The sequence below is a fragment of the Nerophis ophidion genome, linkage group LG28 (assembly GCF_033978795.1).
Source record: "Nerophis ophidion isolate RoL-2023_Sa linkage group LG28, RoL_Noph_v1.0, whole genome shotgun sequence".
NCBI lineage: Eukaryota > Metazoa > Chordata > Actinopteri > Syngnathiformes > Syngnathidae > Nerophis > Nerophis ophidion.
Genome location: NC_084638.1, coordinates 30,498,876 through 30,516,437, shown reverse-complemented (window position 1 = coordinate 30,516,437; position 17,562 = coordinate 30,498,876). Strand labels below are relative to the sequence as shown.

The 17,562-nt window shown below is 41.7% G+C and overlaps 1 protein-coding gene across 3 annotated transcripts in view; it reads right to left on the bottom strand.

Annotated features, from left to right (window-relative positions):
- The window catches only part of fnip1 (folliculin interacting protein 1), a 145,590-nt gene that overhangs the window by 55,395 nt on the left and 72,633 nt on the right, over nucleotides 1-17,562 (bottom strand). For all 3 annotated transcript variants that reach the window (XM_061891512.1, XM_061891514.1, XM_061891513.1), the window contains 4 exons: nucleotides 15,626-15,697; nucleotides 11,910-12,045; nucleotides 7,478-7,679; nucleotides 4,206-4,291 (listed from right to left, as the gene is read on the bottom strand). In XM_061891512.1, the coding sequence (XP_061747496.1) occupies nucleotides 4,206-4,291; nucleotides 7,478-7,679; nucleotides 11,910-12,045; nucleotides 15,626-15,697 (496 nt within the window). The remainder of the gene's footprint in view (nucleotides 1-4,205; nucleotides 4,292-7,477; nucleotides 7,680-11,909; nucleotides 12,046-15,625; nucleotides 15,698-17,562) is intronic.

Below are 17,562 nucleotides of genomic sequence, written 5' to 3'. Positions count from 1 at the left end.
TTAGTGGAATATTTGATGTGAAGTAATCGGAACCTTGGATGGGTCAATATTTCATAATATTGATTTTGATTCAATATTTTGTTTTGAGCAATGACAGTTTGAAAGAAAAAAAAACAGCTTTGTTTTATTAGTCAACGTTGCAACTTTTTCTAAATTACATTTAGCCTTTAAGCTTTTTTATTTCACTTTTGTTTACGTTTTTGTTTATTTTAATAGTATTTTTATAATGTGCCGTGGGCCTTTAAAACATTAGCTGTGGGCCGCAAATGGCTTGCGGGGCAAATTTTGACACCCCTGCTATAGATAATAAAAAATAAAATCTGATAAATCTATGGATAAAAAGCAGAGCCTGGCGACGCATGCTCGATTATCATAACTCTCTCGCTTTCTCTGTCTCTGCCCCTCCCTCATGAATGCTACTGCGTGCACAATTTGTTTTGTTTTTAACCCCTTCTTAACTCTGAACGTACATTGAAAACACACGCAACCCTAACTTAAAATGCCTGACGTTTGAGGCAATTAAGAATCTCCACCCGGACAGCCCCGCAAAAGAGGACATATCCGGTGAAAAGAGGAGGTATGGTCAGTCTATCGTAGCCCGGTCGCTAATAGCATGCCGTGTGTTGTGCCTCGGTGTGTAATGTTTACACAACGTGCGGTACGCTACTTAATATGACCATGTGGAAACTCGTTCGGTACACCTCCGAACCGAACCGAAACCCCCGTACCAAAATGGTTCAATACAAATACACGTACAGTTACACCCCTGCTCATTTTGCCATGAAAAAGAAGGATTACCTCCAAATCCTTCAGGACAACCTAAAATCTTGAGCCCGTGCTTTGGGTCTTGGGTGTTCCAACAGGACAATGACCCCACACGCATGTCAAAAGTGGTGAAGGAACGGCTAAATCAGGCTAGAATTAAGGTTTTAGAATGGCCTTCCCAAAGTACTGACATGTGGACAATGCTGAAGAAACAAGTCCATGTCAGACAACCAACACATTTAGTTGAACTGCACCAAAACTGTCAAGAGGAGTGGTCAAAAATTCAACCAGAAGCTTGCGGATGGCTACCAAAAGCGCCTTATTGCAGTGAAACTCGCCAAGGGACATGTAAGCAAATATTAACATTGCTGTATGTATACTTTTGACCCAGCAGATTTGGTCACATTTTCAGTAGCCCCGTAATAAATTCATAAAAGAACCAAACTGTAACGACCGAGTCGCGTCGTGGTGCCAGGAATGCAGACGAGCCTCGGACACAGCGTGAAGGTAGGAATAAATGATTTAATTAAAAATAAATCAGACTTTGACAAAGAAAAACGTGCATTTAGCACTTAAGGCAAAAAACTAAAAGAGCTAGCATGGGGGCTAGAAAACAAAGAGCCTAGCGTGGAAGCTAGCAGGTAGCGAGCAGGAAAACAGAAGTCGTAACTTGTTGTAAGAAAACAAACTAGGAAGCCAGACTGACTGACGGGAGAAGGTAGGCTTAAATAATGTCAGTGATTACAAAACCAGGTGTGCGTCCGGAACAAGCGGCAAGTGAAAAGAATAAGTAACTATGGTAACCAACTGAGAGGTGCACAAACAGGAACCGAAGGAGTCAAAAACCAACAGAAAACACAAAAGACTCAACAAATCTAATCATAATACGATCCGGGCAGCGGATCATAACACAAACTTCATGCATGTTTTTTGTGACCAACAAGTGCTCCAATCACAAAAAAATAAGAGTTGTCGAAAGTATTGGAAACTCAAAACAGCCATGACATTATGTTCTTTACAAGTGTGTGTAAACTTTTTATGGCGACTGTATATCTGCGGTGCGGCTAATAAATGGAACAATATTTTTCCAATCTAATATGTAGTGGGTGCACTCTATCTATAGTCCGGAAAATACAGTAGTCATGTTAAAACGTGTAAAAAAAATAACCTAACTGAAACACAACATAAAGCAATAACTGTTGGCATGTGGAAACATTGGAGTGCTTTCCAAGCCGTACGGGAGGGAGAAAGTGAGAACGTTACCTGGACTATGTGAAGGTTTATGGACTGGGGAGTAAAAAGAAGTGTATGGGAAGTACAAGTCAGCGTGGGGCTATTCTTGAACGCTTAATGACGGCTACAGGGCCTCATCCACGCGTCAACTGTTGCCTTCACGCCCCGTGCGGTTTCCCTTTAGGAAGCACTGTACCAAAAATGACTAGTGTTAAGTGCAAGAATAAAGTCCCAGGTACCGGGAATCGGTACCGTTGAGGTTAAAAAGTAAACAATACCCTTCCATTGTTATAGATGAGAGAGCATTTCATTTTTAAAAAGGGAACTGCACTTTTTTGGGGAATGTTGCCTATCCTGTACAAACCTCGTTTCCATATGAGTTGGGAAATTGTGTTAAATGTAAATATAAACGGAATACAATGATTTGCAAATCCTTTTCAACCCTTATTCAGTTGAATATGCTACAAAGACAAGATATTTGATGTTCAAACTCAAACTTTTTTTTTTTTTGCAATAAATAATTAACTTAGAATTTCATGGCTGCAACACGTGCCAAAGTAGTTGGGAAAGGGCATGTTCACCACTGTGTTACATCACCTTTTCTTTTAACAACACTCAATTAACGTTTGGGAACTGAGGAAAATAATTGTTGAAGCTTTGAAAGTGGAATTCTTTCCCATTCTTGTTTTATGTAGAGCTTCAGTCGTTCAACAGTCCGGGGTCTCCGCTGTCGTATTTTACGCTTCATAATGCGCCACACATTTTCAATGGGAGACAGGTCTGGACTGCAGGCGGGCCAGGAAAGTACCCGCACTCTTTTTTTACGAAGCCACGCTGTTGTAACACGTGCTGAATGTGGCTTGGCATTGTCTTGCTGAAATAAGCAGGGGCGTCCATGAAAAAGACGGCGCTTAGATGGCAGCCTTTGTTGTTCCAAAACCTGTATGTACCTATCAGCATTAATGGTGCCTTCACAGATGTGTAAGTTACCCATTCCTTGGGCACTAATGCACCCCCGTACCATCACACATACTGGCTTTTCAACTTTGCGTCGATAACAGTCTGGATGGTTCGCTTCCACTTTGGTCCGGATGACACGATGTCGAATATTTCAAAAAACAATTTGAAATGTGGACTCGTCAGACCACAGAACACTTTTCCACTTTGCATCAGTCCATCTTAGATGATCTCGGCGGCGTTTCTGGATGTTGTTGATAAATGGCTTTCGCTTTGCATAGTAGAGCTTTAACTTGCACTTACAGATGTAGCAACAAACTGTATTTAGTGACATTGGGTTTCTGAAGTGTTCCAGATCTCATGTGGTTATATCCTTTAGAGATTGATGTCGGTTTTTTGATACAGTGCCGTCTGAGTGATCGAAGGTCTCGGTCATTCAGTGTTGGTTTCCGGCCATGCCGCTTACGTGGAGTGATTTCTCCAGATTCCCTGAACCTTTTGATGATATTAAGGACCGTAGATGTTGAAATCCCTAAATTTCTTGCAATTGCACTTTCAGAAACGTTGTTCTTAAACTGTTTGACTATTTGCTCACGCAGTTGTGGACAAAGGGGTGTAACTCGCCCCATCCTTTCTTGTGAAAGACTGAGCATTTTTTAGGAAGCTTTTTTTATACCCAATCATGGCACCCACCTGTTCCCAATTAGCCTGCACACCTGTGGGATGTTCCAAATAAGTGTTTGATGAGCATTTTTCAACTTTAGCAGTATTTATTGCCACCTTTCCTAACTTCTTTGCCACATGTTGCTGGCATCAAATTCAAAAGTTAATGGTTATTTGCAAAAAAAAAAAAAAAGTTTATCAGTTTGAACATCAAATATGTTGTCTTTGTAGCATATTCAACTGAATATGGGTTGAAAATGATTTGCCAATCATTGTATTCTGTTTATATTTACATCTAACACAATTTCCCAACTTATATCCTATCCTTTTGTCCATATCTGAGCATTTACTGATAGTTTGTTTACTTTCTGTACCAGGTTACATGTTTTCCTCCAGGGAAAGAAAAGGATAGAAGTGTTTAAAAATGAATAAAATTGTGTTAGAGTAAAGTAAATAAAGTAAAATAAAGTATGTGCTACTTTTTTGTCTGTAATTATGTGGATTATTGTCATGGTGGTGCGATAGTTTTAATGTCCCTCAAAGGTCATGGAAGTGGTGCGACATGATGATAAGTTATTGTGGTCTACCTGAAATCGTTCAGCCCGTCCACCATGCGGCTGTAAGCCAAGGCCCTCTGGCTGCTGTCAGCTGATCGCCGGCTCAGCTTCATGGCCTGCAGGATGACATAACACACTTTCAGCAAGGTGACACTTTTCATTTAGGGCGGGGATGCCCAAAGTGGAGCCCGTGGGCCAAATTAAGCTTGTTGTGTCATTTAGTTTGCCCCGCACTTAAGCCTGGCAGCTCAGTAGCCAGAATTGTGCTTTAAGAACAGTGGTACTGTGTCAGGTTCAAACACTAAAGACATATATTAAACAAGACAAGAAGCAAGGAATTAAACAGAGACAGACTTACATTTGGCTCAATGAGGAGAGTGCGTACACCTGTTAGAAACATTCTGTGTAAATTATCCAAAAAACTTTCCACTCTCTGAGTTTCCATTGAACAGATGAGAGCTGTCCTTGTTCGGACAAGCAAGGTCTTGGAGGATTCCGCTTCTACCATGACGGTCGTGCCGCCGATTTCTCTCTCGACCACGTTTAAGCAACACGCCCCGGGCAAACACACAGGCTTTGAGTACAGCCGCAGTGGAAACCCGACAAGGAACTGTCTTGAGAAGGCGGTCGCGGCACTTGACGGGGCCAAGTATATTGTTATATCATTGAATACAAATAAAAGCTGGCTTTGTTGCCACTGCGATATTTAGTGGCAGGGGTTAAATGCGACGAGAGGGGTTTTCTATTGTCCTCAAACACCCGCCGAAGCTGAATCCAGGACAAGCCCAAGCCTGAGGCATCTTCTTCTTTTGTATTCAACGTGACCGAAAACAATGACAGTTTACATACTCCCCATTTCTGTTGTGACATGTGTTGTTGCGTAAACATTGAATATCCAAATAAAAGAGGGGACGAAAACCTTTTTCGTCAGAGCTTGCTGCAGGAACTGTACAGACAGTACAGGGTCCATGTCTCTCCTCGGATCCGAGTCCAAATTTAATCCTTGCCTTTTGTCTTGTTTAATAGATGTCATCAGTGTCTGAACCTGACAACTGTACCCTTGTACAGTGTTCCACCACGCTCTGACGAAAGATTGTACGCCTCCCCTTTTATTTGGACTTTCCTGATTACATGGCAATAGCTGTTTCTAGGGGAGTGGGGTCATAAACAGCCATTGCCTTTGGTTACAAAACAGTTCAAAGAAATGGTCGTAAAACAGTTAAAAGAAAAGGTGCCTGGACAAATTCTCCCTGTGGATTACAATACATCAAAGAAACCGACACCCTTATGTTGCTCCCTATCCTACACAGTGGAGTTTTACAAGCTCTTTGAGGTAGAATCAAAGAGAGCCTTAGTGGTCTCGCCGGGAACTCATGGCAACACAAAGTTGTGTGATAACTTAGATACAATTATTCTGACATACTGTTTCTAAATTTGTAATTATGCACTAGGGTTGTCCCGATACCAATATTTTCGTACCAGTACCAAAATGTATTTTGAAACTTTTTGATATTTTTCTCAATAAAAAAAGACCTGAAAAAGGCATTATTAGCTTTATTTTAACAAATGTGTACATTGCATTTGTTTATTGTTGCAATCGAAGAACCATTTTGCCCTTCAATAAAATAGTTAAAATACTAGTCATAACTTGTCTTTTAGTAGTAAGTAAACAAACAAAGGCTCCTAATTAGTCTGCTGACATGTGCAGTAACATTTTATGTCATTTATCATTTGATTATTTTGTCAACATTAATAAAGGACAAGCTGTAAAAATTGATTACTAATCTACTTGTTCATTTACTGTTAATATCTGCTTATTTTCTGTTTTAACATGTTCTAGCTACACTTATGATAAATTGTAATAATCACTTATTTTTCTGTTGTTTGATACGTTACATTAGTTTTGGATGATACCACAAATATAGGTATCGATCCGATACCAAGTAGTTACAGGATCATATGATATATACAGGTCATATTCAAAGTCCTCATGTGACCAGGTACGCATTTCCCAATGTGACTTTAAAAAAAAAGGAAATAAGATTTTGCGACAATAACAAATATTGATGTAATCATAGTAGTATCGACTTGATAAGCTCTTGTACTTGGTATCTAGGAAAAGAATTGTAGACCTGCACCAGACTGGGAAGAGTGAATCTACAATAGGCAAGCAGCTTGGTGTGAAAAAATCAACTGTGGGAGCAATTATCAGAAAATGGAAGACATACAAGGCCACTGATAATCTCCCTCGATCTGGGGCTCCACGCAAGATCTCATCCCGTGGGGTCAAAATGATCATGAGAACGGTGAGCAAAAATCCCAGAACCACACGGGGGGACCTGGTGAATGACCTGCAGGGAGCTGGGACCAAAGTAACAAAGGTTACTATCAGTAGCACACTACGCCGACAGGGAATCAAATCCTGCAGTGCCGGATGTGTCCCCCTGCTTAAGCCAGTGCATGTCCAGCCCCGTCTGAAGTTTGCCTGAGAGCACATGGTAGAATGTCATGTGGTCAGATGAAACCAAAATAGAACTTTTTGGTATAAACTCAACTCGTCGTGTTTGGAGGAATAAGAATACTGAGTTGCATCCCAAGAACACCACACCTACTGTGAAGCATGGGGGTGGAAACATCAAGCTTTTGGGCCGTTTTTCTGCTAAGGAGACAGGACGATTGATCCGTGTTAAGGAAAGAATGAATGGGGCCATGTATCGTGAGATTTTGAGCCAAAACCTCCTTCCATCAGTGAGAGCTTTGAATAGTTGACCAAATACTTATTTTCCACCATAATTTACAAATAAATTCTTTAAAATTCCTACAATGTGAATTCCTGGACTTTTTTTCGACATTCTGTCTCTCACAGTTGAAGTGTACCTATGATGAACATTACAAACCTCTGTCATCATTTTAAGTGGGAGAACTTGCACAATCGCTGGCTGACTAAATACATGTTTGCCATGAATTACCATGAATTGATTAATGTGGACCCCGACTTAAACAAGTTGAAAAACTTATTCGGGTGTTACCATTTAGTGGTCAATTGTACGGAATATGTACTGTACTGTGCAATCTACTAATAAAAGTATCAATCAATCAATCAATTGCCCCACTGTATATTTATAAACAAAGTTGGATTTGATTCGAAGGTATGAAACTGGCTTCCGGCCCTGTGATGAGGTGGCGACTTGTCCAGGGTGTACACAGTCTTCCGGCTGAATGCAGCTGAGATAGGCTCCAGCACCCCTTGCTGGTAGAAAATGGATGGATGGATGGATGGAACGGGCTACCAGCGCACTCACCTGTTCGATGGCGCTCTTTAGTTTGTTCATGTGGCTCTCGAAGAGCGGAAAGTGGGAGAAGAAGAAGTCCTGGAAGCGGTTGTTCTCCTCGGGGTTTGTGGACAGTGTGAAGATGACCCCGATGGCGATCTTCTTCTTGCGTGCTGCGCCCAGGCTCTGCCCGCCGCTCTCGTCGGACATGTTGAAGCTCTCCTCCACCGACCTGCTCGTGGACGAGAGACACAGAGTTATGCTGAGAGAGCAGAGATGGAATCTAGTCCCTTTTTTTCTGTTTATCGCTCCGCAAAAGGGTGCCCAAAACAGTACAGCGTAAACTTGAAAGCTTTGTCTGTACAGTTAGTGCATATACAGTCATGGTCAAAAGTTTAGATACAATTGTAAAGAACATGATGTCATGGCTGTCTTGATTTTCCAATAATTTCTAGAACTCTTATTTTTTTTGTGATAGAGTGATTGGAGCACATATTTGTTGGTTAAAAAAAACATTCATGAAGTTTGGTTCTTTTATGAATTTATTATGGGTCTACTGAAAATGTGGCCAAATCTGCTGGCTCAAAAGTATACGTACAGCAATGTTAATATTTGGTTCCATGTCCCATGGACTTGTTTCTTCAGCATTGTCCACATGTTTAAATCAGGACTTTGGAAAGGCCATTCTAAAACCTTCATTCTATTCTGATTTAGCCATTCCTTTACCACTTTTGACGTGTGTATGGTGGTAATTGTCCTGTTGGAGCACCCAACTGCGCCCAAAACCCAACCTCCAGGATGATGAATTTAGGTTGTCCTGAAGAATTTGGAGGTAATCCTCCTTTTTCATTGTCCCATTTACTCTCTGTAAAGCACCAGTTCCAATGGCAGCAAAACAAGCCCAAAACATAATACTACCACCACCATGCTTGACACGAGGCTTTGTGTTATTGTTGTGGTGTTCTTGGGATGCAACTCAGTATTCTTCCTCCAAACACGACGAGTTGAGTTTATACCAAAATGGATACATGGATTGTATAGCAGAGAATTGGGAGAATGTCATGTGGTCAGATGAAACCAAAATAGAACTTTTTAGTATAAACTCAACTTGTCGTGTTTGGAGGAAGAAGAATACTGAGTTGCATCCCAAGAACACCATACCTACTGTGAAGCATGGGGGTGGAAACATCCTGCTTTGTTACAAAATATAATGTAATTCAAGTTGCATTTGTCTATTTAATGCATCTTTATTTGATATGACTATAAACAAAATACAGAATAAATGTCCAACTTGCTAAAACACCAAAATTGTGTGGGGGTTGAATAATTTTGATCACAACTGTACCTACTGTGAAGCATGGGGGTGGAAACATCATGCTTTGGGGCTGTTTTTCTGCTAAGGGGAAAGGACGATTGATCCGTGTTAAGGAAAGAATGAATGGGGCCATGTATCGGGAGATTTTGAGCCAAAACCTCCTTCCATCAGTGAGAGCTTTGAATGGTTGACCAAATACTTATTTTCCACCATAATTTACAAATAAATTATTTAAAATTCCTACAATGTGAATTCCTGGATTTTTTTTTCACATTCTGTCTCTCACAGTTGAAGTGTACCTATGATGAAAATTACAGACCTCTGTCATCATTTTAAGAGGGAGAACTTGCACAATCGCTGGCTGACTAAATACTTTTTTGCCCCACTGTGTATATATATATATATATATATATATATATATATATATATATATATACACTGGCTGTATGAGTTATTATTAAGGTATTGCCATTTTGATATTTTCCATTGTTAAAACCAATACAATATATACGGTAGCTTTTTTTCAACTTTTAAAAACCTTTCCCCTCAAGTTTGTTCCCAGGGACCCATGGGCATATAATCATAAAAATGTTAATAAGTTATGTATTATTATTTTTTTTACATTCTCTATTCAACACTTACAGTAAACCTGCAGATCCTCTTCGGGTCTATATGTTGATATCAATCAATCAATCAATGTTTACTTATATAGCCCTAAATCACTTGTGTCTCAAAGGGCTGCACAAACCACAACACAAACCACTACGACATCCTCGGTAGGCCCACATAAGGGCAAGGAAAACTCACACCCAGTGGGACGTCGGTGACAATAATGACTATGAGAACCTTGGAGAGGAGGAAAGCAATGGATGTCGAGCGGGTCTAACATGATACTGTGAAAGTTCAATCCGCAATGGATCCAACACAGTCGCGAGAGTCCAGTCCAAAGCGGATCCAACACAGCAGCGAGAGTCCCGTTCACAGCGGAGCCAGCAGGAAACCATCCCAAGCGGAGGCGGATCAGCAGCGCAGAGATGTCCCCAGCCGATACACAGGCGAGCAGTACATGGCCACCATATAAAGATACATGTATATTTTCTTAATGTTTTATGCACTTTTTGTCAAACAAAACACAGTTATGTTTGGAAAAAACACAAAATGAGCAATATTTCCCACCCAAAATCTCAAAGTGGAATATTTGATGTGAACTAATTGGAGCCTCTCACAGTTCAATAATTACGAACATTGATTATGATTCATTATTATTTTTAGAGCAATGACTCTAAAAAAAAAACACTAAAATGATCAAGGATCTAAAACCGCCCCACTCACAAAAGTGTTAGAACTAAAAGATTGTTTTTGACTTTTAACACTTCTAATCTATACGTCTTTTTAAAAAATGTTTATATTTTATTCTGTTCTTTTTGTTAGTTTTATTCCCTTTTTGTCAAATATATGGCAAACAGACAATATATGCAATATTTTCCATCCATCCATCCATCCATTTTCTACCGCTTATTCCCTTTCGGGGTCGCGGGGGGCGCTGGCGCCTATCTCAGCTACAATCGGGCGGAAGGCAGGGTACACCCTGGACAAGTCGCCACCTCATCGCAGGGCCAACACAGATAGACAGACAACATTCACACTCACATTCACACACTAGGGCCAATTTTAGTGTTGCCAATCAACCTATTTCCCCCCAAAATATTTCAAAATGGCATATTTGATGTGAGGTAATTGGAGCCTCTAATACAGGGGTCTCAAACTACGATAATTCTGGGAAATCCCTTATCTTTCTATTGTGTTACTAGTGTTTTAGTGAGTTTAATATTACCTGATAGTCGGAAGGGTGTATCCACGGGTGTGTTGACGCCAGTGTCTGATGGAAGTTGACGGCAGCTGCACAAGCTCAGTTCTCCCGTCCAAAGGCAAAACCCAGTAACTAAATGTTGGTCAAAACTGAGCTGATAATAATTTTGGAGTTCCTAGGTGATATGCTTTACATTAGTGTATGCGGTATTGTAATTTGTTCCGTAAGTAAGCTGTTACACGCATGGCAGGACCTAGCAACTACCACATAACCGCGTAGATACAACAGAAAAACCTAGTATCTCAAGGGACCAATCGGAGCTTCTTTGTCAGTCGCTTTAGTGTCTTAAATGAGACATTTGCAGGAATGGGGGCCGACGGTCAACCTGATTATGTGATATTATGGCACCAGGGGATATTTGGAAGATTGGCCCAGGACGTTGCAAGCACCCTCATTAAATGTATTGTTCTTGATTCTTCCCCTTGCATACTCTTTTGGCCAGATAACTGTGGAGGTCAAAATAAAAACGGGACGCTGTACACGGCTCTTGCCCAATGTGCAAACGCAGAACGGTGCCCACCCGAGATTGTGATAAAATATCTGGAGAAAGGGCACACGTTCATGAAAGCAGATTCAATCCATGGCTCAATCGGCAAGAAAATGAACGCTCAAGAAAACATCTATACGTTTGATGACGTTGTAGATCTTTGTAAGACAGCATCAAGATGGATTGGTTTTCCTTTGTTTTCTCAAAATCGGCAAGAAGTGAGTTACTAGGCTTTGCCTTTGGACGGGAGAGCTGATCTCCGGTAAGTGGCGACTTTTTACCACAATTTTTCCTCACCGAAAACTGCTGGTTGACAAGAGGTCGGGATCCATGTTCGCTGTGATCCATAGTAAAGTTTCACCTCCGGGAATTTTAAACAAGGAATCACCGTGTGTTTGTGTGGCTAAAGGCTAAAGCTTCCCAACTCCATCTTTCTACTTTGACTTCTCCATTATTAATTGAACAAATTGCAAAAGATTCAGCAACACAGATGTCCAGAATACTGTGCAATTATGCCGTTAAAGCAGACGACTTTTAGGTGTGTGTGTGCGCAGCGCTAATATTTCCTAACAGTCCGTGACGTCACGCATGCACGTCAGCATTCTGCGACATTTTCAACAGGACACTCCGCGGGAAATTTAAAATTGTAATTTAGTAAACTAAAAAGGCCTTATTGGCATGATCATTGATGTATAAACCATCAGACTGCCTGGTGGGTAGTAGTGGGTTTCAGTAGGCCTTTAAAGTGTGCAAAACAAATAAACTGTGTGTGTTTGAGTGTGTGCCTTACCATCGAGGGAAGACTCCATTCTCCAGGCTGGTGGTCTGGCTGCGCAGCCATCGGCGTTGGTAGCTGGATGCGCAGCTGCTGGTCAGCGAGGAGCCGGGTGACGGGAAGGGGGTGATCAGGAGGCTACTGAGTGACGCTGGCAAGACACACGATGCTCAGAATTAATCCTTGCTAATGTATAAAGACTGTCGTCATTCTCGCACAAACAGATCCAGCGATAATATCAAATGGACACCAGCTCCTATTAACAGACAACATGGCGTTACGCCATTATTAACACTAAACATGATACCCTTTGACCATCCATCCATCCATCCATCATCTTCCGCTTATCCGAGGTCGGGTCGCGGGGGCAGCAGCCTAAGCAGGGAAGCCCAGACTTCCCTATCTCCAGCCACTTCGTCTAGCTCTTCCCGGGGGATCCCGAGGCATTCCCAGGCCAGCCGGGAGACATAGTCTTCCCAACGTGTCCTGGGTCTTCCCCGTGGCCTCCTACCGGTTGGACGTGCCCTAAACACCTCCCTAGGGAGGCGTTCGGGTGGCATCCTGACCAGATGCCCGAACCACCTCATCTGGCTCCTCTCGATGTGGAGGAGCAGCGGCTTTACTTTGAGTTCCTCCCGGATGGCAGAGCTTCTCACCCTATCTCTAAGGGAGAGCCCCGCCACCCGGCGGAGGAAACTCATTTCGGCCGCTTGTACCCGTGATCTTATCCTTTCGGTCATGACCCAAAGCTCATGACCATAGGTGAGGATGGGAACGTAGATCGACCGGTAAATTGAGAGCTTTGCCTTCCGGCTCAGCTCCTTCTTCACCACAACGGATCGATACAACGTCCGCATTACTGAAGACGCCGCACCGATCCGCCTGTCGATCTCACGATCCACTCTTCCCCCACTCGTGAACAAGACTCCTAGGTACTTGAACTCCTCCACTTGGGGCAGGGTATCCTCCCCAACCCGGAGATGGCACTCCACCCTTTTCCGGGGGCGAGAACCATGGACTCGGACTTGGAGGTGCTGATTCTCATTCCGGTCATTCCCTTTGACCAATGATTAACATATTGCTTGTGTTTGCATGTATGAATATATCATCCATTTGGTCAACTCAAAGTTTAAAACGTGTGCCTGCATTGATATAATAATAACAATAACAATAATAAAAATAACAGAGCGTTACTATAAATCAGTTTTCGTACGCCCCACTTTTCACCGGACATGTTCACCCTGGCTTTTCCATACCGTCGTGGTTTATTATCGTACATATAAACGTACATTGCGTGTAACAAAGTAAACCGTTTACTGTTGTGAGAAAGTGTAAACAAAAGGGGTGGGGTTTGCAAAGTTCAGGCAGCCAATCACAGCCTAGGTTAATGCCGAGAGCTTGTCTTAACAAACATGAGAATTATTACAGGGTTTTTAAATACATTAATTTATTTTATAATATCAAATCTAAAAAAAAAAAAATTGGTCTGACACTAAAAATTTGGGATTTTTAAAAATTATATATATATATATATATATATATATATATATATATATACACACACACACACACACACACACACAGTTGTGATCAAAATTATTCAACCCCCACACAATTTTGGTGTTTTAGCAAGTTGGACATTTGTTCCGTATTTTGTTTATAGTCATATCAAATAAAGATGTGTCAAACAGACAAATGCAACTTAAATTGTAACACTGTATTTTACAAAATACCAAAAAAGGACATTTTTCTTAATATCTCATTGACAAAATGATTCAACCCCCTAGTTCCATGCATCTTTAGTACTTAGTAGAACACCCTTTGGCAGTAATGACATCCTTCAAAGGTGATACATAAGCTTCTTGCAAGCATCTACAGGTATTTTAGCCCATTCCTCTTGGGCAAAGGCCTCCAGTTCATTCATATTCTTGGGCTTGTGTGCTGCAACTGCCTTCTTCAAGTCCCACCTCAGCTTTTCTATTAGGATTTAGGTCTGGCGACTGTGAAGGCCACTCCAGAGTCTTCCAGCCCTTCTTCTGCAACCACTCTGATGTTGATTTGGAGGTATGCTTGGGATCCTTGTCCTGTTGGAAGGTCCAACGTCTCCCAAGCCTCAGCTTCGTCACTGACTTCATGACATTTGCAGCTGATATATCCTGCTAGGAAATAGAATTCATAATGCCTTGAACGCGCTGGAGATTCCCGGTACCTGAGGCAGAGAAACAGCCCCAGAGCATGATTGACCCCCCACCATGCTTAACAGTAGGAAAGGTGTTCTTCTCTTTGTAAGCTTCAGTTTTTCTCCTCCAGACATAACGTTAATTCATAGGCCCAAAGAGTTCCAGTTTTGTCTCATCACTCCATAGAACAGTTTCCCAAAACCTTTGGGGTTTGTCCAGATGATTTTTGGCAAATTTTCTTGTGCCTGGTAGTCAGAAGTGGGGTGCGCCTGGGAGTTCTGGCATGGAGGCCTTCATCTCGTAGTGCGCGCCTTATTGTCTGGGATGAAACCTGCGTTCCCCCCTCTGCAATGTCCTGTTGTAGTTCCTCAGCTGTTACACGGGGGTTTTTCACCACTGTACACACACAGCATCCTCTTTCTACCACGCCCAGGTAGTGTTTCCACTGTGCCTTTAGCTTCAAACTTGCGAATTATGCTCCCAACTGTGTCTCTTGGAATGTGTAATGTCTTTGCTATTTTCTTATATCCATATCCTTTCTTATGAAGAGAAATGACTTCCTCTCTTGACTTCTTTGACCACTCCCTGGACTTCACCATGTTGCAAATACACCATTGACTATCTACAAGAAGCTGAGCGTCACAGTCTTTTTCAATCAGTTTAATTGTTGCTCGTTATTGTTCTAATCACATCTACAGGTCTTTTCAACACCTGATTGAAAAGACCTTATTCAAATTCTGTTCTTAAGAATTATGATCTTCAAGGGGTTGAATAATTGTGTCAATGAGATATTAAGAGAAATGACACTGTTTGGTATGTTACAAAATATAATGTAATTCAAGTTGCATTCGTCTATTTAATGCTTCTTTATTTGATATGACTATAAACAAAATACGGAATAAATGTCCAACTTGCTAAAACACCAAAATTGTGTGGGGGTTGAATAATTTTGATCAGAACTGTACCTACTGTGAAGCATGGGGGTGGAAACATCATGCTTTGGGGCTGTTTTTCTGCTAAGGGGACAGGACGATTGATCCGTGTTAAGGAAAGAATGAATGGGGCCATGTATCGTGAGATTTTGAGCCAAAACCTTCCATCAGTGAGAGCTTTGAATGGTTGACCAAATACTTATTTTCCACCATAATTTACAAATAAATTCTTTAAAATTCCTATAATGTGAATTCCTGGATTATTTTTTTCACATTCTGTCTCTCACAGTTGAAGTGTACCTATGATGAAAATTACAGACCTCTGTCATCTTTTTAAGTGGGAGAACTTGCACAATCGGTGGCTGACTAAATACTTTTTTACCCCACTGTATGTCATTTTTAAGTCTGCTAATGTGTGAAGACTGTCCCAGTTTAAAATACTGTATTTTTTTTTTATTTTATTTTTTAAAATGGCACAGTGATAATAGTGCCTAGGTTTTTTTTATCCATAACTTTAACTGCTTGTTTTTACAAGATTTCCAATGTTTTTTTGTTAACTCTGGCTGAAAAAGTCAGTGCGTCGGTACGGTCTTGAAATCTGAAAATGTGTCGACCCTACCTGACCTGGCGATTCCGCTGTCCCTCTCGTCGTACGGGCTCCGGCCCGGCATGTCCATGGGGTGACTGTGGCCTGCGCGAGAGGGAGGAGAATATGAATGTAAACGCAAACAATTTGTCATTGCCTTCACTACATCGTGCAACACTTCAAAGGACATTAAATATTAATCACAGAAAAGTGAATAAGTGATCAACTGCTGTGCTGTTAGTGTTCTACCTCACAATGATAATCACTGCTGTTCTAGTAGGCTTTGTAAAAAAACACACAAAAAAAACAGCTATTGCAAGGAATTTAGGGATTTCACCATCTACGGTCCGTAATATCATCAAAAAGGTTTTAGAGAATCTGGAGAAATCACTGCACATAACATTGAATGCCCGTGACTATGGAACCCTCAGGTGGTACCGCATCAAAAAGCGACATCAGCGTGTAAAGGATATCACCACATGGGCTCAAGAACACTACAGAAAACCACTGTGAGTAACTACAGCTTGTCGCTACATCTGTAAGTGCAAGTTAAAACTCTACTATGCAAAGCCACAGACATTTATCAACAACACCCAGAAACGCTGCCGGCTTCACTGGGTCCGAACTCATTTGAGATGGACTGATGCAAAGTGGAAAAGTGTTCTGCGGTCTGACGAGTCCACATTTCAAATTGTTTTTGGAAACTGTAGAAGTCGTGCCTTACGGAACAAAGAGGAAAAAGAACCATCCGGGGTGTTCAAAAGCCAGCATCTGTGATTGTATGGGGGTAACTTACACATCTGTCAAGGCACCATTAATGCTGAAAGGTACATACAGGTTTCGGAGCAACATATGTTACCATCCGAGCAACGTTATCATGGACGCCCCTGCTTATTTCAGCAAGACAATGCCAAACCACGTGTTACAACAGTGTGGCTTCATCGTAAAATAGTGCAGGTACTAGACTGGCCTGCCTGTAGTCCAGACCTGTCTCCCATGAGGAAAGGCCATGTAACACAGTGGTAAAAATGTCCCTGTGCCAAATTTTTTGCAATGTGTTGCTGCCATTAAATTCTAAGTTTATGATTTGCAAAAAAAATATGTTTCTCAGTTCAAACGTTAAATATCTTGTCTTTGCAGTTTATTCATTTGAATATAAGGTGAAAAGGATTTGCAAATCATTGTATTCTGTTTTTTTATCCATAACTAGCTCCATCCTATCTTGCCGATTGTATTGTACCATATGTCCCGGCAAGAAATCTGCGTTCAAAGGACTCCGGCTTATTAGTGATCCCCAAAGCCCAAAAAAAGTCTGCGGGCTGTAGAGCTTTTTCATTTCGGGCTCCAGTACTCTGGAATGCCCTCCCGGTAACAGTTCGAGATGCTACCTCAGTAGAAGCATTTAAGTCTCACCTTAAAACTCATTTGTATACTCTAGCCTTTAAATAGACTCCCTTTTTAGACCAGTTGATCTGCCGTTTCTTTTCTTTTTCTTCTATGTCCCACTCTCCTTTGTGGAGGGAGTCCGGTCCGATCCGGTGGCCATGTACTGCTCGCCTGTGTATCGGCTGGGGACATCTCTGCGCTGCTGATCAGCCTCCGCTTGGGATGGTTTCCTGCTGGCTCCGCTGTGAACGGAACTCGCGCTGCTGTGTTGGATCCGCTTTGGACTGGACTCTCGCGACTGTGTTGGATTATGGATTATGGATTGATCTTTCACAGTAGCATGTTCTCATAGTCATCATTGTCACAGACGTCCCACTGGGTCATTATTGTCACCGATGTCCCACTGGGTGTGAGTTTTCCTTGCCCTTATGTGGGCCTACCGAGGATGTCGTAGTGGTTTGTGCAGCCCTTTGAGACACTAGTGATTTAGGGCTATATAAGTAAACATTGATTGATTGATTGATTTACGATCTACATAACGTGCCAACCTCACTGGTTTTGGGGTTTGTAGATGGAACACACGT